The sequence below is a fragment of the Festucalex cinctus genome, chromosome 13, assembly GCF_051991245.1.
Source record: "Festucalex cinctus isolate MCC-2025b chromosome 13, RoL_Fcin_1.0, whole genome shotgun sequence".
NCBI classification, from domain to species: Eukaryota; Metazoa; Chordata; class Actinopteri; order Syngnathiformes; family Syngnathidae; genus Festucalex; species Festucalex cinctus.
This window is the reverse complement of record NC_135423.1, coordinates 10,237,612-10,260,562: the sequence shown is the minus strand read 5'-3', so window position 1 is coordinate 10,260,562 and position 22,951 is coordinate 10,237,612. Positions and strand designations below refer to the sequence as shown.

At 47.6% G+C, this 22,951-nt stretch overlaps 4 protein-coding genes and 1 long non-coding RNA gene across 14 annotated transcripts in view; 2 read left to right on the top strand and 3 right to left on the bottom strand.

Annotated features, from left to right (window-relative positions):
• Positions 1–4,498, bottom strand: part of LOC144033492 (uncharacterized) — a 56,607-nt gene extending 52,109 nt beyond the window's left edge. The window contains exon 1 of one of the 2 annotated variants that reach the window (XR_013287994.1): positions 4,114–4,498. This is a non-coding gene — a long non-coding RNA (uncharacterized LOC144033492). The remainder of the gene's footprint in view (positions 1–4,113) is intronic. The other variant, XR_013287993.1, reaches the window with a different exon arrangement.
• Positions 1–5,071, top strand: part of LOC144033490 (leucine-rich repeat and fibronectin type III domain-containing protein 1-like protein) — a 30,254-nt gene extending 25,183 nt beyond the window's left edge. For 3 of the 4 annotated variants that reach the window (XM_077541641.1, XM_077541643.1, XM_077541644.1), the window contains exons 7-12: positions 272–484; positions 568–878; positions 2,615–2,798; positions 2,876–3,083; positions 3,214–3,438; positions 4,547–5,071. In XM_077541641.1, coding sequence (XP_077397767.1) covers positions 272–484; positions 568–878; positions 2,615–2,798; positions 2,876–3,083; positions 3,214–3,338 — 1,041 coding nt within the window. In that variant the 3' untranslated portion in view covers positions 3,339–3,438; positions 4,547–5,071. Of the gene's footprint in view, positions 1–271; positions 485–567; positions 879–2,614; positions 2,799–2,875; positions 3,084–3,213; positions 3,439–4,364; positions 4,508–4,546 lie in introns of those variants that run through there. The other variant, XM_077541645.1, reaches the window with a different exon arrangement.
• Positions 5,072–5,086: 15 nt separating this feature from the next.
• On the bottom strand, positions 5,087–8,532 carry LOC144033491 (olfactory receptor 52D1-like). The gene is made up of 3 exons (XM_077541646.1): positions 8,360–8,532; positions 7,180–7,669; positions 5,087–5,493 (listed from the first exon to the last, which is right to left on the bottom strand). The coding sequence occupies exons 1-3, from the start codon at positions 8,530–8,532 to the stop codon at positions 5,167–5,169; spliced, it is 990 nt and encodes a 329-aa protein (XP_077397772.1). The 3' UTR covers positions 5,087–5,166.
• Positions 8,533–12,425: 3,893 nt separating this feature from the next.
• Positions 12,426–14,682, top strand: or64d1 (odorant receptor, family 64, subfamily D, member 1). The gene is made up of 2 exons (XM_077541735.1): positions 12,426–13,380; positions 14,597–14,682. Exons 1-2 carry the CDS (start codon positions 12,426–12,428, stop codon positions 14,680–14,682), a joined length of 1,041 nt encoding a protein of 346 aa, XP_077397861.1.
• Positions 14,683–15,354: 672 nt separating this feature from the next.
• Positions 15,355–22,699, bottom strand: abcg1 (ATP-binding cassette, sub-family G (WHITE), member 1). Of its 6 annotated transcripts, none has more exons than XM_077542006.1 (16): positions 22,597–22,699; positions 21,882–22,122; positions 20,594–20,711; positions 20,479–20,532; positions 19,674–19,806; positions 19,559–19,609; positions 19,339–19,484; positions 19,137–19,260; positions 18,938–19,052; positions 17,728–17,870; positions 17,569–17,667; positions 17,261–17,429; positions 17,081–17,181; positions 16,712–16,870; positions 16,349–16,467; positions 15,355–16,244 (listed from the first exon to the last, which is right to left on the bottom strand). In XM_077542006.1, the coding sequence occupies exons 1-16, from the start codon at positions 22,657–22,659 to the stop codon at positions 16,016–16,018; spliced, it is 2,064 nt and encodes a 687-aa protein (XP_077398132.1). In that variant the 5' UTR covers positions 22,660–22,699; the 3' UTR covers positions 15,355–16,015. The 6 variants fall into 6 exon arrangements, with proteins under 6 accessions (XP_077398132.1, XP_077398133.1, XP_077398130.1 ...); XM_077542007.1 differs by having other exon boundaries at positions 17,737–17,870; XM_077542009.1 differs by adding an exon at positions 16,965–17,001 and having other exon boundaries at positions 16,093–16,244; positions 17,569–17,870.
• Positions 22,700–22,951: the final 252 nt, after the last annotated feature.

The window sequence follows — 22,951 nt, the reverse complement described above, 5'->3', positions numbered from 1 at the left end:
AATTGTCAACAAGGATGTACTCGTTCATTGTCAACCAACTCATTCACTTTTCAGCATTACAAGTACAGACAGCTTGTTTGCAGGGTGTCTAGACTCACATTTTTACGCCAAATCTGCACTGACACTTTGATTGCAATGATGTTTTATTTCTTTGACTTGCTTCTTTTCAAATGGCTTGATTGAGATGTCTTTTTTGGTGTTTTTTGTCTTTAGAAGCTTGAGTGGCTAAAGTGTGTGAGACAAATCAACTTGACTTGTGCGCCTCCTACAGGAGGAGTTTGTGTGCGAACCTCCCATGATCACTCGCCACACGTCCAAGATGTTCGTGATGGAGGGCCAGGAGGTCAGCCTGCGCTGCAAGTCCATGGGCGACCCAGAACCATCCACCCACTGGGTCAGTCCCGACGGGAAGCTGATGAGCAACACGTCGCGCACCGTCTGCTACGACAACGGCTCGCTCGACATCCTCAAGGCATCAGTCAAGGTGGACCGGGAGGGCCGCCGCTTATCGCGAGACGCCGCTCGCCTCCCCTGCTCACCCGCTCCCCTCTGACCTCCCACCCGCAGGATTCGGGAAAGTTCACATGCATCGCGTCCAACGCGGCCGGCGAGGCCACAGCGCCGGTGGAGCTGGTGGTCAACCCCTCGCCGCACTTGGAGCCCAAGCCGGACGCCGACCCCGGGCCCTCGGACGTGCCCACGTCCATTAAGTCCAACGCCAGCGGTGGTCAGCCGCGCGTCGCCCAGCAGCGGGTCAGCGTGTCGGAACTGACGGCCAGCACCGCCCTCATCACGTGGCCCGCGCAGAACCACATTCCCGGCGTGCGCACCTACCAGATCCAGTACAACAGTTCCGCTGACGACATCCTCATCTACAGGTGAGCTCACCCACACTGGCTTCCAGACATCTCACTTGGTTAGACAGCACCGCTGTGCCCCTTAAGGCCGGGATACACCAATCCGACTTCGGGAGTCGGACAGCATTAGGCCGACGGCATTCGCTGTCTGATCAGTGTATAAATTCCTGTCATAAAGTCGGATCGAGTTGGAATACGCCGGGGGGGCATTTTCAGCAAATTCGACATGTTGAAGTGGCGTCGGGGCATTTGATCACTGTGATTGGTTGTTAGCTAGCAAATCAGCGCAGGGGGCAAGAAGAGGAAGTGACGAATGTGGATAAACAGTACTGATGGAAAGCCTGGACATTCAACATGTGGAACTACTCAGGCTTGTTGAAGTCGGCTGTTTCCTGCTCTCGACAAAGGTTCAGGTAAGCTCCTTGCCTTTGTCGCTGGAGCATCCAAGATTTTTCCCATTTTGTGCAGTTTCTCCTCATCTTGTGCCTTTGCTGCCTTAATCTCCATACAATCACAAGAGCGAGGGTTGACAATGGCAGCATTATACGACACTGTGCAAAAAGCCGGAGGGTTTCATTCAAGTGGGAGGACACTGTGAGAGAAAAAGTAACCGATATGCATTGTTTACGTTTTTATATGCCGCCCCCGTAAAGAGGTTTCTGGTTGCCTTTAAAAATAATGACTACCACCGAATAGGGGAATTAATTCTCGCGCATGCGCTGAAGGTACGTAATAGTCGGGGTCGGTGCGGTGTGTATTTACGTCATTTTTCTATGCAACGTGCCGACGTCCGGACCGAAGCCACAGGGGGTAGAGGCATCGGTCACATTTGGCCGACTTCGGATTGGGGTATCTAGGCTTTTACACATCCTGGGACGCGGTGGTGGGGAATAGTCTCAGTGGTGCAGGCAGTTTCATTCTCAGGGTACTGCTGGGATGAGAGGCCAAATGTCTTGGTGCGCTCGTGATGGATTCTGTGTCCTGAGAATGTCAGACGCTCCCGGTGGTCGGTCCAGAAGTGGGCTGCCCCTTTTCTCATCAGCCATCACCGATCACATCGGCAATTCAATTCGAGCTCCTCCTCTAGACCTTCAAGGCCATCGCCAACCTTGGTTGACCTCCTCCGCATCGCCAGTCCAACTGGTTTTCTTCACCACTTTCAAGTCCACCTGCTCTCACTTTCATTCCAAGTGACTTTTATTTCTTCTTATTTTCTTTCATTTCTTCTGTCAAGTTCTATTTTTTAATGTTTATATGATCTTACTATGAGTGTTAATTTCGTTGACTAAAATATTTCACCTTTTATTCCATCCCGAAAACAAATTTCCAGATTGAAACAAAAACTAAAATGGAAGTCATCCAATGATATGAAATGATATGATGATATGAAAAATCTACCAAAGCAGCCACTTTTGAGACGACTTTTTGCTGTTTTTGGTCTCTTCAAATATTTGGACGGGAGTTCTTGGTGTATTCTTCACTTCCTGTGAAGCTGTTGTTGCTTCCTTGGCATCTTTTCAAATTCACAAATCCTGCCAATGTTGGAGGGTCATTTCAGTGGTCAGTGCGCCATCCAGTGGACAAAATAAATTACAGTAGTTCATTTGATTGGAACATTGCAATGAAATTGTTCTGAAGCCGTACGGGCCGTTTCTGACACACTGGTCCGCCTGCTATGTGCTAACTGGACACGTTTGACATCTCATCAAACTTGGTGACAAAATAATTAATGATGATTGATTGTTTGGGCTTTGCAGGATGATCCCGGCCAATCACAAGTACTTCCTGCTGAGCGACCTGGCCTCCTCCCGCGACTACGACCTGTGCGTCCTCGCCATCTACGACGACGGCGTCACCGCCTTGACGGGAACCAAGATGGTGGGATGCGTGGCCTTTGCCACCGAACCCGAATACGGGCGATGTCATTCCATACGAGACCAGGCATGGTGGCGCTCTTCACCTCTCAAAAGTGCACGCCGTGTGTTATGATGCTGATGTTTGTTTGGGTTGTTCTTCAGTTTCTGGGTGGCACCATGATCTTGATCCTGGGCGGCATCATCGTGGCGTCTGTTCTGGTTTTCATCTTTATCCTGCTGATGAAGTACAAGCTGCACGGCAGCCACCACCACAAGCACAACAACGCCAATGCCCGACACGCCCACGTCTGCTCGCAGACCAATGGAGGTGGAGGGGGCGGAGCCAACGCCATCCCATCCGCGGGCCAAGGTGACGAGGGCAGCTCGACTTTTCACTTTTCACAAGTGGTTTCCCCAAAAATTCCTGCCGACAAATGGAACTGCTTTTGATGTCTGAGTGGAAAAGTGCATGAAATAAAAGTGCTTTTGTCTTCCAACAGGTGCGCACAAAGGTTGCCAGCTGTCTGCGGACGGGCCACCGCCCGCTGCCGCCCGCCTCCGAGGAACGACTGTTGTGGATTTAAACGCCGCTCGTGACACCGATGCAGACGACACCTCGCAATAACCAACCGAAGCCAATATGCCAGCGCCCCTTCCCCGTTTTTCTTTTGGTTTACCGCCGAGCCGGGGCGGGGCAGGGCAGTGAGCGGCGGCGGCCCGCACTGGTCAGTACAACGCTTTTCATGTTGCATTTATTATTTATTACTTTTATTTTCGTTTCCAATGTATTATTATTATTATTATTAGCATTATTATTGTTATAATTATTATTATTATTATTATTATTATATATCTTAACCTTTTATGTTTAAACTATTTCAAGAATTTTTTTTGTTCATGTTTTACAGTGCTTTCTCATTTATCATAAAGGTTTCGTTCCAAAAACTACCAAATAAGTGAAATCTGCGATGTATGGATTTACCTTTTTGTTGTTTTGTTTTTCATTTCATTTGGGGGGGCGTTACACCTCGATTATGGACTGCTTTATCCACACCATATGCTGCCCTAAAGCACTTTACAAAGCTTCACATTCACACATTCACACAGAAATGGTCCACTGGGATCAAATTAAGGTTCAGTGCCTTGCCCAAGAACACTGACATGGTCACCAGAGGTGTGGCTTGAGCCCGCAACCTTATGGTTAAGAGACCACTCTGCCACTCAGCCATGTCTCCCTAGTATGTAATTATAAACCACCCTACACGGTTCCCAAATGTTCAAATTTGCAATTTGAATACGAGTTCAGATATGATCAAAGCACCATGCAAGCTCTTCACCGCAACAGCAGACGAGCACAACTATTAACTATGTTAAAGTTGTTGTTTTGACAAACAGCTTACCTTAATTAGAATCCCGTGTTGCAATGTCACCAAAAATGTACCTTCATGGTGGATTGATGTGCCTTTAGATCCTTCCTTGTTAAAAATGAAACCGGAAGTTGTCAAGACTGAATATAACTAAGGATAAAATAGAAAAAAAAAATGTCTTTCAAGTTTCGGTTTCTTTGAAAAATGACATGAGTCTATTTCAGTTTAGTACGAGTTGATCTGATCTCTGATGCTTTTTTTTCTTCCCAAATATGTCCAAAAAGGCTAGCATGCCCTTCCAATGTGCTAACACATGAGCGCTGATTTGGCGTCAGTGTGTGAGCCAACGGAGCAACACTGCCGCCTGCAGCTCCGGTGGCTCAACTACAATCACGTCATCATGATGAGGATGTTGGCAAACACGCCATTGGTCAGTGATCTCAAGGTGGGTGTGTCCTCTCCACAGGTGCCTTTCTGGTCACGTGATCAACATGAAGTCTCGCCCCACCCCCACCCACAGCCAGAAGCAAAGGCGGTCCACACCAATCGGGACTTCTTTGGACTTTGTGGACGCCCGGCGCCGCTCGGCTCCTTCGCCAGCTTCCGCGACGCCAATGTATTCGTCCGGTCGAATGGAAAAAAAAAATCCCTGAAGAACATTCCATGAGGACAACTTGCACAAGCTGCGTTCTCTCAAGAGCAGCCAATAAAGGAAGGTTGCCTTCAAACGAGCATTGAGTGAAAAACATCCGTGCTGGAGGAAGCGTGACGTCTCTAAGACGTGACTGCACTTTTTCTACGGCATTTGAAAAGGTTCCGGTTTGGAGTTACGAGGACGGCGTGAAGTTCTCCGTCAGCTTGTCCTGTTGAGCTCACTTTTGGTTGCTTTCATACTCGGCACAACAAACAAAGTCGCACGTTTTGCTTTCACTCAAAGACAAATGTGGGATTTGTTAAGAAAGAAATAAAATAAAGTATTTTTATTGTAAAAGTGGTTGACACACACGCACACACACACCCACTTTGTTAAGCAGAGGTCAGAGGTGATGATGAGCCTGGCTGGGCCATTTTGTCACACGAAATCCGTCATGGCGTCTCAACGGCAGTGTTGGCGGGCAAGACCTTTGCCTTGGCGGCGTCCCCGAGGCCGACGAGTCTGTAAAAGCCGTTTCTGATCTCGGCGGTGCGGACCCCGTAGATGATGGGGTTGGCGGCGGCCGGGATGAGGATGTACAGGAGCCCCATGGCGCTGTTGGCGTCGGTAGGGATGGCGAGCCCGAGGTTGTGCGACAGGAAGGTGACGCTGCCGACCAGGTAGAACACCATCATCACCATCAGGTGGGTGCCGCACGTGTGGAAGGCTTTTCGACGCTCGTCCCCGTGGGCCGCCGCCCGCACCACCACGCCCAGGATCTGACATAAATTGAGTTCAAATATCATCCAGAAGGATTCATGCTGGCGGATTGGATTCAACTCAAAAGCTGATGTACAATTTAAACCACATTTAATCTTGAAAATTGAAATCCAGATTTGGAAATCCAACTCTGCCTTTAATCCACATTTGAGACCGTGTCGACGATTTCAAAACATGACTCCAAAATCTGGAGCAGCATGAAACCAATCCCGCCTCAGGGTCAAATTAGCGATGTGATCACGTCTTTGGACTTTCACTTATGCTCATCAATAAATAAGCAGCATTTTTGCGGAATTAATCGTGTAAAGTAACCTGGCAATAGCCAGATGGATATGCTTCGGAATATCCATCTCGTACCTCTCCACAGTAATTTGGACGAGAAAAGGGGGGACATTCTGTACAATAATTCGAGCTGATTGGACGATGTGTTATTTATTCTACATGTTTGTTTTAACCAATCACGGCCATGGGTGAAAAAGCACGAACATTTTACCAGCTAGAAATGCACGAAGCGCCTCTCGCTGTTCAACATTCAACAAGGAAACAGTGAGCAATTCTGCGAGAACAGAATTAACTGCAGCGTCGATTCGTCCATGTTAGGTTTGTTTGTTAGCTCCGGCGTCGGCACTGGCTTCCTGGTTTCGTCACAGTTGCATATCCCGCCCCCAAACACAATGTCGCTCTGTGACTGGTCCGAACCACGGCGGTTTTCAGCGGCAGCAGTACAAGATGTATTCTCCAGTTTGTCAACTCACAAATACCGCGAGAATTCATCTTGCGAGAGCAAGGTTATATGTAAAGAGATATTCTTAAGAAATGAACCATCATTATGTACATTTTTTAATTGAACTGAAAAATTACTATTCCACAATTTCCCCCACGCCAAAAAAATAAACCCCAATAACTAAACAAAGAAACTGCTTCAACCCAAAATTCTAATAACATTTAAAGTACAAGTTAACCCCCCAAAAATGTTCTTGGCAAAAATATGTTGCGTGTGCTCCCACGAGACTAAATACGACATTGGGACTGCACGTTCTTGCGTTTGTGGCATATGACTTGAGCAGCATTTTGACCCATTTTAGCCACTCAATGTTGACCGCAAAGTTTGATTTGTTCCTTGGCAAGGAGAATTTGTTCTCTCAGTTTCCATCCTGAGCAGTTTTTTGTTGATCCTCATCATACGGCCGTGGTCTTGTTTCAACAGACAATTGAAGCCAACATTGACTCCATGTAAATATGTGGATACCGATATACGTTTGCATTTGCTCTCTTGACTTTGAAATCTATGAGACACACTTTGTGTCTCCTGTCTGTGATTTGGAAATCTCAAACCGAGAAGATCAGGATGATTCTGATCCAATCCGGCAGTTTGAAATAGCAGGATAGAAAATACTGATCTGTGGATTTGCAAATCTGGATGTGCTTCATCTGGACTGGCATTTTTGAAAGCCCAGAGATGGCGCATCGACGTCTCCGCAATCAGCGGAGACTCGAGTCTCCAGGCCAGTAAGATTGTCCTTCCAAGTAAACATTGAAGCTTGACACTACACACGCAAAATGTCCTTTGAAGCCTTTCATGTCATTCCCAAACTCAAAGGTTTTTTGCTTTCTGGACCTGGACTCGCCACCTCTGGTCCCTCGCGTTCTGCCGTCTGATTACAAGCACGAAAGAGCGTTGAAACCTTCAAGTAGGAGAAGATGATGAGCGGGATGTCCACGCCCACGAAGCAGGCGATAACGGCCACGCCGGCGGCGTCGCTGCGCCCGGTGTCACCGCACGCCAGGCTGACCAGCGCCATGTGGTCGCAGTAGCAGTGGCGGATCACGTGGGAAGCGCAGAAGTGCAGCGAGCCCGCCAGACCCACCAGGGTGGCCATGACTGCGCCGCTCCGAGCCAAGGTGAAGAACGTCAGCGTGACCAGCGCCCGCAGACCCACCAGCTGCTTGTAGTGCAGCGGGTGGCACACGGCCACGTAGCGGTCCAGAGCCATGGCCAGGAGCAGGGTGGACTCCACCGACGACAGGAAGTGCGTGGCGAACATCTGCGCCAGGCAGCCGGCCAGGGACACGCGGTTCTGCTTCTGGTCCACCAGCAGACCCACCAGCGTGCTCGGGATGATGGCGCCCATGGCGAGCAGGTCCACCAGGCACAGTGCACAGATCAGCAGGTACCTGCAGGCACACGCGACACGCTACCATGGTACCTTTTCTAGGTACAAGCTGCTACGTTCTCCATTTTGTTGCTTAATGTTCCGGGTGAGCTGGAGTAAACGAGCAAAACAACGGCACAAGCGTTTTGACATTGTGAGCCGAGCGCAAATTATCCAAAGGTTTGCTCCTAGCAAATACGATAGATAACATTTAGTGAGCGTTCCCCCTCGCAAAAACCAAGAAAGCCGAATTTGCTAAATTTGACCCAACGCTCGCGATATGGAAAGTAGCGTGCTGTGAAATGACCCGCTGTGGGGACAAGCCGACTAAACAAAGTGCCGTGTGCTTTCAACGCCTCCAGATGGCAGCAATGTGGATATCCTGGCTAACTGAAACTTGTCCTGCCCTCTCAAAATAGTGGTGAAGGACAAAATACATGTGTGGAGCACCTCAACTTGTACGTCAAGCAAGAATGGGAAAGAATTCCGCCAACAAAGACTGACAGTTTGTAAAGCTTAGTGAGTGTTGTTCAAAGGAAAGGCGAGGTAAGACCGCGGCAAACATACCAACTGCTGTTGCAGGAAATGAGAGAATGCAAAGAAAAACATTCATCAGTTACAACCTGAAATATCTTCCTCTTTGCTGTGTAGTCAATTAAATATACTGTAGGTTGGGGGGGGGGGTTATGGCGTATCCACAGGTATGGCGTACATGGGGCTGTGGAGACGCTCGACGCTGACGACGACGTAGACCAGAAGTGAGTTGCCCAGCAACGCCAACGCGGAGGTGGCGGCCAGCGGCGGCGCCAGGACCCAACGCCGCTTGTCCAGCGCGGGGAAGCCGTGCAACACGAAGGTGCCGTGGGACGAGTTCTCAGCCGACATCCTGCCGCAGACAACATCACAATTACTCGAGAAGCGGAACGCTCCCTAAAGAACGCAGCGTCCAGAACCTTCTGCAAGCAACGTGGCAAGGTTTGGGCTCAGGCAATTAGCAGCGTCTTGCTAATCCACAGGCAAAACCAAGACAACACGCTAGCCGCAAACAGATAGCTACTAGGCTAGGCTAGGCTGGCCATTTCCAACCACAGTTGCTAGAAAAGCATTCCAGAACTTTGTTCAAAGGCTAAACCAAACTACTGCACGTCAACTTTTGATGACGAAGATCATTAACAAGAAACATTTGTTGATGTCGCTACATGCTAGCAAAAGGGCATTGCAAAAGCGAGCGGTCGCCTACCACTCCTACCTGCCGTTTGTCCACACGAGTCATCCGCCACAGAAAGACGTCTTGGCCTTATAGGCCACCGTCAAAGGTCCCGTAGGGATGAGCCGGTCCCGAATGCGACAGAGCTCTGATTGGTCGCCAGTGGTCGGACCGAACCAAATTAAACTCCAGGGTCTCGTCACACAAGCGTCGGAATGGAAATCTTCCTTGTGTCAAAGTCTTGTGCAACATAGTGCGTGAATGTTAGCTCGAGCTAATTAGCCTCAAATAAGTTAATTAGGCTCAAACAAGCTAATTAACATCAAGCAAGTTAATAAGCCCAACAAGGACTTTGTGTGAGGATGCGTTCACTGCTGCTAATGATCTGCTAACAAGTCTTTTCCTTCGGCTGTGCTAAATGCATTATGCTAAGCTAACAAGCAAGCAAAGACGACGTGAGTGACCAATCACTGACTTGAAAGCAGACGGTCTTCCAGTTTGGATATCAGCTCCAGGATAGCCAAAAGAAAACCATCGGACAGCTTCTACGTTGTCATGTGAATGGAGCAGAGAGTTGGGAAAGAACCACATGCTGCTTCATCAAGCTTCGCCTGGGTCCATGTTTTAAGCAACGGTTATGGTTTCAAGTCTTCACGTCAAGGTGAAAAGTGACTGGCCAGGGTTAGCTTTTCAAAGTAGGGCAGGATTGGGGTTTCAAGTCTGTGTAAAGGTTTTAAACCAGGATTGGGGTTTCTAGTCTGGGTTAGGGTTTCAATGAAGGCTTTCAAGCCAACATTTACAGGAGTATGTAGCACTGAGGTTGAAATATGTGATGGATGAACGGACTGTCGATGAAGAATGACGTGTTTCGAAGTAGACCACGTAGCGATCCCCGAGATCCAGCCTGAGGTTCCGACGTCTTGTTGGCCTTTGGATTTTGCCATGAGCGCTGCTGAGTTTGACCCGATGGTGAACATGATGGGCTTGTTGACGTGAGCTCACCTCAGGAGGCTTCACTACGTCCGCTCAGCGGCGCTCGCCGCTTTGTCTGGCTCGGACCTTAATGGACTCCCGAGGGTGAGCGGTCACTGAATTGTGACAACATGTTTGTCCCGCCGCCATTCCCCAGAGAAGGGGATGGAACAACAAGAGGACCCGGGAGGCCAATCAGCTTAATGACCTCTCCTTGGACTGCTTGGCGTAGACGCGCTCATTATCAAAGTTCAAGTTCGGCTTTCAGGTCAGGCAAAGTGTTTGAAAGTACGCAGGCAAGCCACGCTAAGCTTTTATGTTAGGCTTTTATGCCAACGCTGGGGTTTCAATGACTTTCACGTTTTGTTTTATATATACAAATAAATTAATGATTTCCACATTTTTTAGATCCACAAACCTATTTGTGATTTTCAAGTGTTTTTCACATCCACAAATATCTGTGATTTTTACGGGCTTTTCAGATTCCTACAAATATAATTGTGATTTACACGTTTTCCCGATCCACAAATATATCTGCAATTTTCATGTGTGTTTTATTAATAATAGCAACAACAACAACTACTACTACTACTACTACTACTGTTATTATTATTATTATTATTATTATGTGTAAATTTATCACAGTTCTTATTTCCAAAGTGATTTTGCTCGCACGGTTGTGGGCCTGCTGGGGCCCATCTCAGCTGTTTTATGATGACTTACTTCTCATCTGTAAATATATTTGCAATTCTGCTTATGAATTGTTGAAGGTGTGTTTGTGGATCAGCAGGCACATGCATTATTGCTTTTATTTTTTTTTAGGCAAATGCCTCGTTGTTTCCAGATGGTCAGATTTCTAAATAACGCTGAAATATATCAAATTAAATCTCTTCATTTCACATTTTAAAGGTATGTACATTCTAAGTTCAGATAATCTTGAGTATACTCATTTTACAAGTGCTGTAAATTAGGCTATAAAATAAAATAAAATACTATCAGTACTCTAATGTTCAATGCTAATTAGCAAATATCTCAAAATCTTAGTGGTCAAATTCAACCGACAGCAAGACTAAGCAATAACGACATGCTCATCGATATCAACAATAAAATAACGTGGATATTAAACAAACATAAATAAAACCATCTCAGGACAAACATTGTTTTCGCCAGCACCAAACAATTTCTTTCGCTAACAGCTAGCGCGCTAATACAAACAATTCAATGGACTCACCAAATCCTTCTTTCTCAGTTGCGTGGCTAACAAACACAGCACACGTCTGTGGTAGAGGAGGAGCCTATGAGTTGACAGCATATTATCTATATTTATCAGTCAGCAGGTAAATTGGGCAAAGATGGCAGCTCCAAGCTCGGAGATCGCCTGCTGTAACAACCACATGAACACACACAGATATGTGTGCTGCATTCGAGTATGGTCGGAAGTCGGACTTTTCCGAGTTCAAACCAGGAAGTGTGTATGGGAACGCCCCCTTGAACTTGGAAATTCCACTTGCGAAGTCAGAAGAAAAAAAAAGAACCCCGACTTCACCGACGGATGTCACTATAATGGTGACCCCTTTGAAAACACAGGCCGTGAATGGTGAAACACAATTTACTTGAGTATAAAACTAGATAGCTTTCTTCATTCATAAATATTCGACATAACGTCACGTAACGCAACCTACGTGACAATATGCCACCATTTCTGTGTATGAAATTATACTGTAAACTACTAAACTGTATGGAATGCCTCTGAAATAAGATAAAAACAATAAATTAAGCAAAATTACAAAAAGGTAGTTTGCTGGAGGTCAAAAATGAATTTTAGGAACCAAAATAAGATAACAATTTACCACTGTCCGCCATTTTGGTTGTTTACATTCACCTCGAACGCTTTCAGTTCGGAACTGGAGCAATTGGTGGGCAGTTGGGGGTATCACTGTCTTGCTCAAGTGCAGCACCATCGTGTGCCTGCCTGGTCTTGAACCAGCAGGTGATGAAAGAAAGCAACATTAGCGCAAGTTGAATTCATGTTGTGTTTTTAGGGTTTGATGAACAAAAAGATGAAGGCAGGCGGTGACGATGATGTCATGAATCGTGTAGGAGGTGCCACTGGGCGTGCACACAAGCGAGTAACCTGTTCAAGAGCGGCCCACTTACACACACACGCTCAGACTGCGCCTGCCACGCTTGATGAGTCGTCATCACAAGAAGATGAGCAACCGTTGCTTGATAGTTAATTGACAACTTGTTTGACTTGCTGCATGTTGAGCTGTTCACAGGTTCAGGGGTGACTGCTTTGACTTGAGAGGGTTTGTTTTGTTTTGTTTTTGCTTAAATTTTGGCTTAACCCAACTTACCAAGTTGACGTGAGGGAGTCGCTTGTTGTTTTTTAGGTCAAATCAGAACTTGATCAAGTTGTTTTTATGTTTGTGTTGTCTTTTGAAGCGTAAATTGATGCCACATGTTCAAAATGGAAAGTCTACTACAAGTGAGGATGATGAATCCGTTTGGTTTTGTTAGCCGCTGAAGCGCGTTTCATGCTTGCGATTGGCGCGTTTTGGGAAGTCTGAACTGTAGAAACATTTTGTGCTAAGCAAGGATGTCCAACGTCACGTATTCGTACTTTATCCTGTCTCTGTACGGCGATCTGGGTACGGCCAAGTACTTGGCGTTTGTCGCCGTCGCTTTAGCGTACGCGTCCGTGGTGGCGTCCAATGCGTCTTTGGTTTGGCTGATCTGTCGCGATCGCGACTTGGCCGGCCGTCCCATGTTCATCTTAGCGGCGTCTCTGTTCGCCAACCAGCTGTTTGGCTCCACGGCCTTCTTCCCCTTCCTGGCCACGCAGATGCTGAGCTCCTCTCACACCTTGTCGTCGGCCTGCTGCTTCCTGCAGGTCTTCACTCTCTACTCGTACATACGCGTGGAGTACTGCACGCTGGCCGCCATGTCGTACGACCGCTACCTGGCCGTCTGCCGGCCGCTGCACTACGGCGCCCTGGCGACGGCGCGCTGGGCCCTGCTGGCCGTGCTGCTCCTGTGGGCGTACTCATGGGCGTGGGTCGCCGTGGCCGTGTGGCTTCACGCCCGCCGGCCGCTGTGCGGAAACATCATCCCCGCCCTTTACTGCCACGACCTGGTGTCCCGGCTGCTGTGCGGCGACTCGCGTGCCGTATACGTGTACGGACTGGCGGCCATGGTGGCGTCGGTGGCGCCGCCGCTGCTGCCTTTGCTGTACTCTTACGCACGGATCCTGCACGTGGTGTTCTCCGGCAGGCGACGGGCCCGGCGCAAAGCGCTGGTGACGTGTGCGCCGCACCTGGCCTCGCTGCTCAACTTCAGCTTCGGTTGCGCCTTCCAGATCATTCACACGCGCTTGGACACGAGCGGCGCTCTACCGCACGCCCTGCAAAACTTCCTGTCGCTCTACTTCCTGCTCATCCAGCCCGTTGTGGACCCGCTGGTCTACGGGGGTCAGATGGCGCAAATACGGCAAAGGTGCAAGAAATTGTTGTGCTGGCACCACAAAGAGCTCACAAAGGAGGTCCGAGACCAAGGTCAAACCAATGTTATGTGCAAGAAAGCATGAAACCAGTCAGCAAATGAAGACAAACAAATAAAAATATCACACAAATCAAGATCAGCTGTGACATGTTTATTCTGTGTTGAGACTTTAGAAAAGCACACTCCATTGTGTTCAATGCATTACTTCATTTTTCTGTTCTTTTTTTTCTTTGTTGAGGGAATGCCTCCATTACAAACATGTCAATGCAAGTCATAGACATCCAGAATCAAATGTCGTCCAAAAGAGCAATTTGAAAGGGAGACTGCGTGTGAATACTTGAAATGGTGATCCAGAGCTGTGACGAGGATATTTCATTTGAGTGAAAGCCAAAGAAAGTTTCACAGGATATTAGATGAAGACACATAATACGACAACACAAATCTTCCTAAAACAAGCAAAAGGAAGAAGCATCGCAAATGTTTGGTCACACAAATCACCAGGGACGGATGGCTTTCGGCAGTTTTCAAAGAACATCTGCGACACACAATATATCTCATCATGCGCCATCAAATGGGCAAAATAGGTACTGCGCAAAGAAGGAACTCATCCATATACTTTAAGTTGTGATGCTCGACGACAAGTTTACTCTGGAATCATTTCCAGCTGCTTAGAAGCATAAACGGCAAGAACGCAAATCATGTCAACACTTTAAAGTGTGCTGGGAGAATCGCAAATGCAATGCAAAGGCCAAAATATGACGCTTGCCTGCTCGCTTGCGCTTCTACGTTTGATACGTAATTAGACGCCCAAAAGGATTTTGTTGGGGTGAAGGGCAGCTTCTTGTATCAAACACAAGAAGCTTGTGGCTTTCCTCAGCTGAAACTCTTTGACAAGTTGACAGATGGCTTTAGATGTATGTTTTCACTTGGAACCTGCTCTTGTATTTTTGTTCAGGTGCCTTTGCCAGATATTCAAATTCTCTGAATGATCCAAACTATGCAAGCGTGGCCAAATACATTCCGAAGCATCAATGATGGATTCCAAGCATTTGTTTGTCTTAGCAAGAAGAAAGTGTTTGATCATAAGAGTCGTGCTTTTGTTGTGCCAACGTTTCACAACAAAACAAACGAAAATGCTCTCATTGATGAGCTCAGCTGCGTGTTTGTGTGTGTTTCCACGCGTACAAACATGAAATGTTTTTCTATGTGAGCATCACATGATACCTAAAGGCTGCTGTGATTGGCCTGCGCTCACCTGGGGCTCATTAGGCCACAAGAAAGACCAGAAGGATGAAGATGAGGATGGTGATGTCATCGCCGGCGTCCCCGACCTCAGCTTGATTGATGGACGCTAGCCCTGTAGCGATTAACATTGGGTCCTGTAGTCGCCGTAGTTGGGTGTGGAAGATGTTTTTGACACGCTGGACTTGGCAAATATTTGTCCCCAAAAAATGGCCTCAATGATTAAATAATTTTTTTTTTTTTTTTAAAGTGGCATAAATTATGCTGCTAACTTTAACACACAAAATTGGAACGCTAACTTTGGAGTTGGACAGGTGAGCGGTACCGTGCGACACACCTGATACTAAAGATCAGGATCGTTATCAGGCATGCTGATGAGTTGATTATATGAATCAGGTGTGCTAGTAGGCGGAAAAATCGAAAACCTGCAGGACTCCGGACCGCGAGGACCGGAATTGGTGAACCCTGTTCTCCTCCATCACCTAATCACCTACACCTGTGCTTTAAAGTTTTAGGGCGGGAGGGTGGAGAGGTCCAGGCAGTGCCTACACTGTCACCTGTGGTAATCTACAGCAAATAAAAGCAAAAATAATATGTGGCTCCTATACAAACCTGGTTCAATGGACTTGCGCCGACAAGTCGGCCATTTTGGTATCAAGCAGTCATTTGGATTTGCTTTTGCATAAGCAGGATTCTTTTTGCCTTGGAATGTATTTCAAGATCTACATGAGGTCATTTCGCTATCATCGCGCCGGCATCACACGCAAACATCCACTCAATTTGCACATGTTGTTCGGAAGAAAAAAAAAGTGCTTTATTTGAATTTGTCGGACCTTGTGGCCAACAAAAGACTCCTACTACCATCTGAGAATCGGGCAGGAGACCTGCTCCTGCAACTCAGCTGACATGTTAGCCACATGCTAACTCCTTACTGCACATTGAAAGGACTTATTCCCAGCCCACAGTAAGGTGGACGCTGCTCTTGCGTTGGAAGTATTTCCTGAAGTCTTGTGACTTTTATTTTGAAAGTACCTCCTGATTTGAAAAACCTGCCCCTGTTCAAACCTACTTAGTTAGCTAATGACAGCTATATGCTAGTGCGGGCAAAATTCTAGCTGTGGTCAGTTCTGCTGCTCTTGTCCTACTTCCATGTCCTGGTGGTCAGGTTCGACCATTCAGTCCTTGTGGTCTGACCTGATGATCTTGATCTACCTCTCAGTCCTGTTGGTCTGGTTCTACCTACCAGTCATGGTAGTCTAGTTGTACCGCTCAGCCCTGGTGATCTGTTGTAACTCAGTCCTGGTGGTCTGGTTCTGCTCTTCAATCTGGGTGGTCTACTTCTACCTCTCAGTCCTGCTGGTGTGGTTCTACTTCTCTGTCCCAGTGGTCTGGTTCTACCTCCCAGTCCTGGCACTTTCAATCTGTTTCCCAGTCCTGGTGATATGTCTACCTCTCTGCTCTGATCTTATATCTGAGGACAAAATAAGCGAGTAGGCGCAGTGCGAAGAAGAAAATGGCAAGGACTACAAAGTCCAGGTAGAGCTTGGCGTCCATCATGTCTAACTCTTTCAGAATGGCGTCCGACTTCTGAAAGTGACAGGTCTCTTCACGATCGCAGTGGAGGTCCTCTCGATGAAGACCGTAGATGGACAGGATCACGCCCTCAAAACCGTACCTGAAAAAAAACGAGACACCTGGACTAAACTTGCTGTTCAGGCAGTCGTCCACGCCCAAAATTGAGAGGGATGTGCTCCAGCCACTTCCTTTTCTGCGGCATACCTGACGTAGGAGATGTAGGACATCCACTGGAGGTACCACGGGATCGTGTCGAAGCTCACGAAGAAACCCGAAAACAGAAGAACTGGGATGGCCGTCACCGGACCCACGAACGTCGCCACCTGCACCAAGTCCTTATCAGGAAGACACTCTTATTTTGAAAACACTTCCTGACCTGAGGGCAAAGTACTTCTGGTGGAAACATTTTAAAAGTACACCCTGACCTCCAGTGACTCTTATTTTGAAGGTGACACAAAGATTCTAATTTTGGGCTTACATTACAACCTGCACTTTTATTTCAAAACTGCAGTGACTTTTACTTTGAAAGTACTTCCTGGCCCTAGGACGCTCTCATTTTGGAAGTACCTGCAAGGAAGTGGAGGCTGCTCCGATCAGGAGTCCGAGACTTTGAGCCACCAGCGAGGTCATGACCCCCAGTGACAGGAAGAGGAAGTAGCGGGTGGCGTCCGCGGGCTGAGATGTCATCCAGTACACGATACTGCAGTACAATGCCGGGAATACTACCTGTACATACACCGGGAGTATTCGTACGAATCACTACAACGATCCACATACAAATACAAAAGGCGGTGCTGTTACGAGCAGGAGTACTACTCACTACGAAGGACAAGCAGCAGTACCAGTTCCATACAAATCTGTTTTTGAGACACCAGCGAAGCAATAAAAGTCGTAGCAACGGCAAGTATGAGTACAAGTACACGGGGCCTACTTAACCTGGAAGGGAACGTCGGCCGTGGTCTTGGCCAAGTAGAAGGCTTTCAGGCTGTACCAGTAGTTGAGATGTTCCCTCAGGAAGACGGCCATCTCCAGCGGAACTGCGGCAACAACATGAATATTGGTTGACACGTTGTCGTGGTGATGGTCAAGGTCAGGACTCGCTCCGTGGCGACTGACAGGTGAGCACGGTGGGCATGAGGGCGGCGAACATCAGGAACAGCATGGAGAAGAAGAGGAAGCCCGAGTTGCTCAGGACCTTCTTGGCCTCGTTGCCGATGCCCAGGTACAGGAGGCCGATCAGGAGCCCGATGCCCACGTGCGACGACACCCGCAGGTGGGTCAGCACCTGCGCATGCACAAGCACAGCGCTCAGCACAAAACCTGTCAGCACCGGCGCCAGTACAAGCGCAAATGCTCTACAAGGGCCAGTACTGTAATGTTGTTTTTGTGACTGGCATTTTGCGACCAGTCTTGGATCCTCTCACCGAGTCCCTGAGGATGCTGAGGAAGGTTCTCCGGAACAGGATGTTGAACTGGACCAGGCAGCTGGCTGAGAAGCTGTGGCAGCCGTCGGACGAGCGCTCCTGAGTGATGGCGAGATGGCGACCAATCAATGGACAAACAGACGGACGCACGCGACTAACCTTTCTCACCTCGTCGGCCCGCTGCCACATGAGCGAGCGGAGATTGGGGTCCCCGGTGAGGTCGCCTTCCGGTTGGGTATCCTGCGCCACTCGGACCAGGCTCCCCGTGTGGTCCCCGTACTCCCCCGACGCCACCTCCATCACTGAGGCGGTAGCACATCAAACCAACGTCACCATTACAAATGAGATTGGCATGAGGATGATGATGATGAATTGCTTGCAATTAGGGATTTAGCGATATCACAATATGATATCACGATATGAAGTGCACGATACCATAATTATCATGATATTGTAAGGAGGTTGGCGATATTGAAATAAGGTCACAATATTGTAAAAAAATATATATATATACTATATAAAAGCACAATATTGTGCATAACAGCAATGCATATAAACCAACTACAATGAATACAATACAATAATAAAAATATTGAGGTGCTTACATGTTAATGCACGCAAACATTGAGTTCCTCCACATATCGACTCGGTTCACAGGCATATTACGTTCCCCTCATCTGACAATTAGCGTAGATTTTAAACATAGAAGGGCCAAAACATCCCTAATGAATATTAAATTGCACTCCAAAAACAGCCACCAGAGGGTGCTCGAACTGCACAAATGGAAATCAACCTGACTTTTTTAACAGATGTGTTCCTTTTAAATATGGTGAACATGACGACGATGATCTTGTGACAGTTTTAATATCACGATATCACGATATTGCCCTTATCGTTACATCCCTACTTGCAATGCAGGTCAAATACAAGTAGCAATTTGCGATATCTACATCACGATCAGTACCAGAGGAAACCGCTACCAGTAAATGTACAAATGCAAGTGTTGTGCTACCTTGACTTGTGAACAACCCAACTTCTGAGTTTGTTTTGTCTTATGAGCAAAAATTGGAGCTGTGAGTCCATTTGGCAACAATGGTAGAAAAATAAAGAGGCCACACCCACTTGAAGTTTGCTCTCTAAACATCAACTGGAGAGAATTTCAAATAAGCCAGACTTTCGCTAATGCTGTTCAAAAGTCCGCTTAGCTAAATGCTAATGTACAAAGCAAAACGCCATAAACGGGCTCAAGAAACTAGCGTTGATACCCTAGCGATGTTTGAATATAAACAACAAATACAAACAAACACAATTTGGAATGGAGTAGTTAAGTGATGTAAGGCAAGAAATCTTTTTGGCTGTTTTTGCCTACCAAAGTCTGCCGGGTTGTGATACGTGGGGCAGTTGAGTCCCAAATCTCCCAGGTACGGGACCAGGGCCGACACGCTTCCTCGGTAGATGCACTGACCTTGACTCAGCACGTACAGCTGTAACACACACGCACACGCATCAGGTTTGTTGATGATGTAACCGTGTGCTGATGACATTATCGTCGCCGTCGTCATGCGCACCTTGTCAAAGAGTTCAAATAATTTGGCGCTGGGTTGGTGGATGGTGCAGATGACCGTACGGCCTCCGCGGGCCAAAGCCTTCAACAGCGACACCACCTGGAAGCACGAGGAACTGTCCAGGCCGCTGACGCCGCATGCACACACACACCAATAAGTATTTTGGAGATCTGTGGTTGAATTGTGTGTGCGTGCGCGCGTATACCTGGTGGGCTCGTCAAAGAACATGACGGGCGGGTTGTTGACGAGCTCCAGAGCGATGGCCAATCTTTTCCTCTGCCCCCCCGACAGGTGAGAGGTCCTGGTGGACACGCAGTCCAGTAAACCCAAAGCCATCAGGATCTCGCACACCTGACACACCAGAGACATTTTGTCAGAATCTTCCGGAACTTCCGTCGACAGCACCAAACCTTCGGGAAAATCACCTTTTCCTTGCGAGCGTCTTCCTTCTCCTGAAGCTTCAGGTTGGCCGACACCTGCGGACGTGCGGGCGTGAGTCTCGGTGAGTTTGCGCTCGCGTGTTAGTGCGTGTGCAAGTACCATCATGGCCTCGTGCACGCTCAGGTGAGGCAACAACATGTCGTCCTGCATGATGTAACAGGAAACTTTGCGGAAGGATCGCAGATCTCGGGGATGGCCGTTGATCAGGATTTCGCCCTTCATTCCCGACTCCCTGACAACAAAAACACAAATTTCCCGATAGCCCATACACGTCCGTGCAAGCCGTTGAAGTCACAGGGCGGCCATCTTGCTCCTCCCACATCGGGAGCAGACTAATGTATAAACTATACGGTATACATACAGATGAGATATACAGCTTGTAGACAGTTAGGAAAGGCCTGGGGCGGGGTGGGGGATTTGTGGCAGGGTTGACATTATTTTTTTAACAAGTTCCTTTGACCAGGAGAACGCCTTCCAGCTTTTCAGGAGAGGAGAGAGGAGAGCGTGCCCTCTGTCGGCTGGGTATGTGGTATATATATTATACATATTTAGCTAGCATGCTAGGTGGTTTACTACAGAAACATTAACACTGACGCCACAAGGTTATATGTAGAAAAAACACAGACTTACAGGCGGTTTAAGAGTTCCTGGTCAACTTTTGTATCCATGAGTCTGTGACAATATGCCAATATATGTGTTTAGATAATTTAGACAAGTTGTAAAATGTCTGAAGTCCTCTTGTTTATGTTTCACCAATTTAAAACATAAATCATGCTGTTTCTATTAAGTACAAATGTTCTCCAATTTCGAGACTGGAATGTATACGATCGTATGCCGAGAAACGTTTCTTGGGAGGAGCAATATGGCGGCCTTGCGACTTCAAAAGTGTTGGCCTATCGGTTACCCAGTCGTATATTCAGACCAGTGAGCACTCTTCACATCCATCCAGCCAGGAGGTCTACGTGGGTGGAGTACTAGACATTAGGGTGAGGGGTGATGCGGGTTTGCTTTGGGCTGACCTGTAGCCCGCCAGGATGTTCATGAGGGTGGACTTCCCGGCCCCCGAGGGTCCCATGATGGCCACCAGGTCTCCGCTGGCGAACGTCCCCGAGATCCCTCGCAGCAACGTCTTGTTACCTGAGTAGACGACAAAGCGCAGACAAAGACCACATCTTTCGTCTTTTTGTTCACACTACTCAGCTTTTATTCGTTCTTCTTGGTGTCACATGACCAACCGGTCCGACCACACGAAACAAAAGCGAACAGAGGCTTGTCAAGATTTGCGTCTTTCAAGGAGAACAAGCGACAAGCGAAACGTTGATGTGAAGGTTTGTTTGTGCAGATGGAAGCTGAAGTTGATTTCAACACATCAAAAGATTCAAGGCAGCCTTCAAACACCAGCAAAAGGTTTATGGCCGAGTCAAACAAAACGTGGAGAGTGAAGAGCGCCTGTCGGACGCAACATTGCAAAAGCGAATGCGTTTTGGGTCAGGTGACACGGCCACAACCAATTACAGCAGGCCAAGAGAAAAGCTCACCTCCTCCTAATGAAGTTGACGGCATGTCAATCAAAAATCATCTCAATGGTAATGATGCTAATTGTTAGCATGCTCAGGCTCCTGTTAGCATGTCAAGCACTAGCGCGTCTAATCTTGCTCATGGGCAGGTTGTAATCTGGACTCCTGCTATTTGCAGATGCGGATTAACAGATTACACACGCGCGCGCACACGCTTGTTGCACAGGTGATCTTTTTGTCAACATTGTCATGCTCATCGACTTTGAAACGCGTGTCCACTTACTATGTTTGCGTTCAAACCACTTTGAATATTTTCTACTTTGGAAAATCATCCTAATCGACTTCTAAATGGATTCCATGACAACATATTCTTAAACTGCTTAGAAACTTGTTTCCATCTAACCTCAAATTGGCTTCAATCCAGTTTGAAAATACATGAAAAGCAGTAAAATCTGGTTTCAATGGACTCTCAAACTGGCTGAATTCTAGATTCCAAGTCATCTAATTTAAAATGACACGTTCAAATAGGAAACTCAAACTAGTTTAAATCTAGTCTAATTGGGAACTAGTTGGCATGTACTCACATACTTGTTTCAATCTCGGATGAAGACTCTCAATACATTTCAACTCATTTTAATCGCTTGGAGCTGTTTTAAATCCGGTTTCAAATGAGTAAAGAGGCTTCAAACAATTTTCATAGTATTTAGATGTTGTCAAACTAGTTTGAATCCAGTTTGCAAGTAGATGAAAAAGGATTTGTCGGTAATCGAGTGTCGAACATGCTCCGTACCGCCGTTCCTCCACCAGGGTCCTTCCCTAACGGAATACTCCAGGTCTCGGAAGTGGATGTTGACGGCTGGTCTCCGCGGCAACGACCAGAACCTCTGCGCTTCCGTCAGGCCCATGTCGGCCATCTTGGTCCGAGGACGTCCCTGCCACGGTGGCGGCGGCGGGCGGTCCGCCACATGGTGGTCCACCAAGACGAACGCTGACGACGGCTCCAGCAGCAGGTCTGGAGGCCCGTTGGTGTTCTGATGGTCCAAATGGGCCCGCATGCACACACACAGACAGACAGATAATTGATTGGGGGGGACAGAAAGCAGGACTCAAAAGGGTATGCATACAATTACAGAGGTTTCCCCGCTTGGAGACAAAACAATAAAATGGAGCATCCAATTAATTGACAACTCATGTTGAGAGTTGAGACTTGAAATTGTCCTCATTTGTAGAATTTCATAAGCACAGACGGACTTGTGAGCTTTGTACTTTTTCAAAAGACATTTGCAAACACGGCCTTTTACTTTGGAAGATAAAGATGGACATTTTTGAGGAGCTTCATCAGAATCTTTTTTTGTTTGTTTGGCTATAACCTATTTGCTGCTCTATCAAGTTGGCATAATGTCCTGTTTGCTCTTTTTTTCTTCACTCTAAAGCCATAATTAGCATGTGAATGATTGAAGTCATTGCTAATCTACTTGCGGATTGGCATGGTGTGTCCTACCTACCATGATGATGGCGTTGGTGACAGCCGGGTTGTGAGCTGAGCAGAGCGCCACCAAGCAGGCCATCACGACGGCCGGCGGGCGAGTGACGAGTGACCGGCCCCAGTCCGCTTCCCACACTCTCTCCGGGCCACGCCCATGGCCAATCCTCTCTCGGGCGGGTGGGCGGAGCGCCGGGTCGGGATTCGCCTTCTCGGAGGTTAGGTCAAAGGTCGGGCTGGGCATTACCCGTAAAACACCACCGGGGGTCGCTGCGAAGCCTCCTTTTGCGGCTGTATTTTGCACTTTGGATTTCATGGCCGAGCATTCATGTGTGCAAAGTTGCATTTGATGTTTGTGATTGTTACAATTTTACACT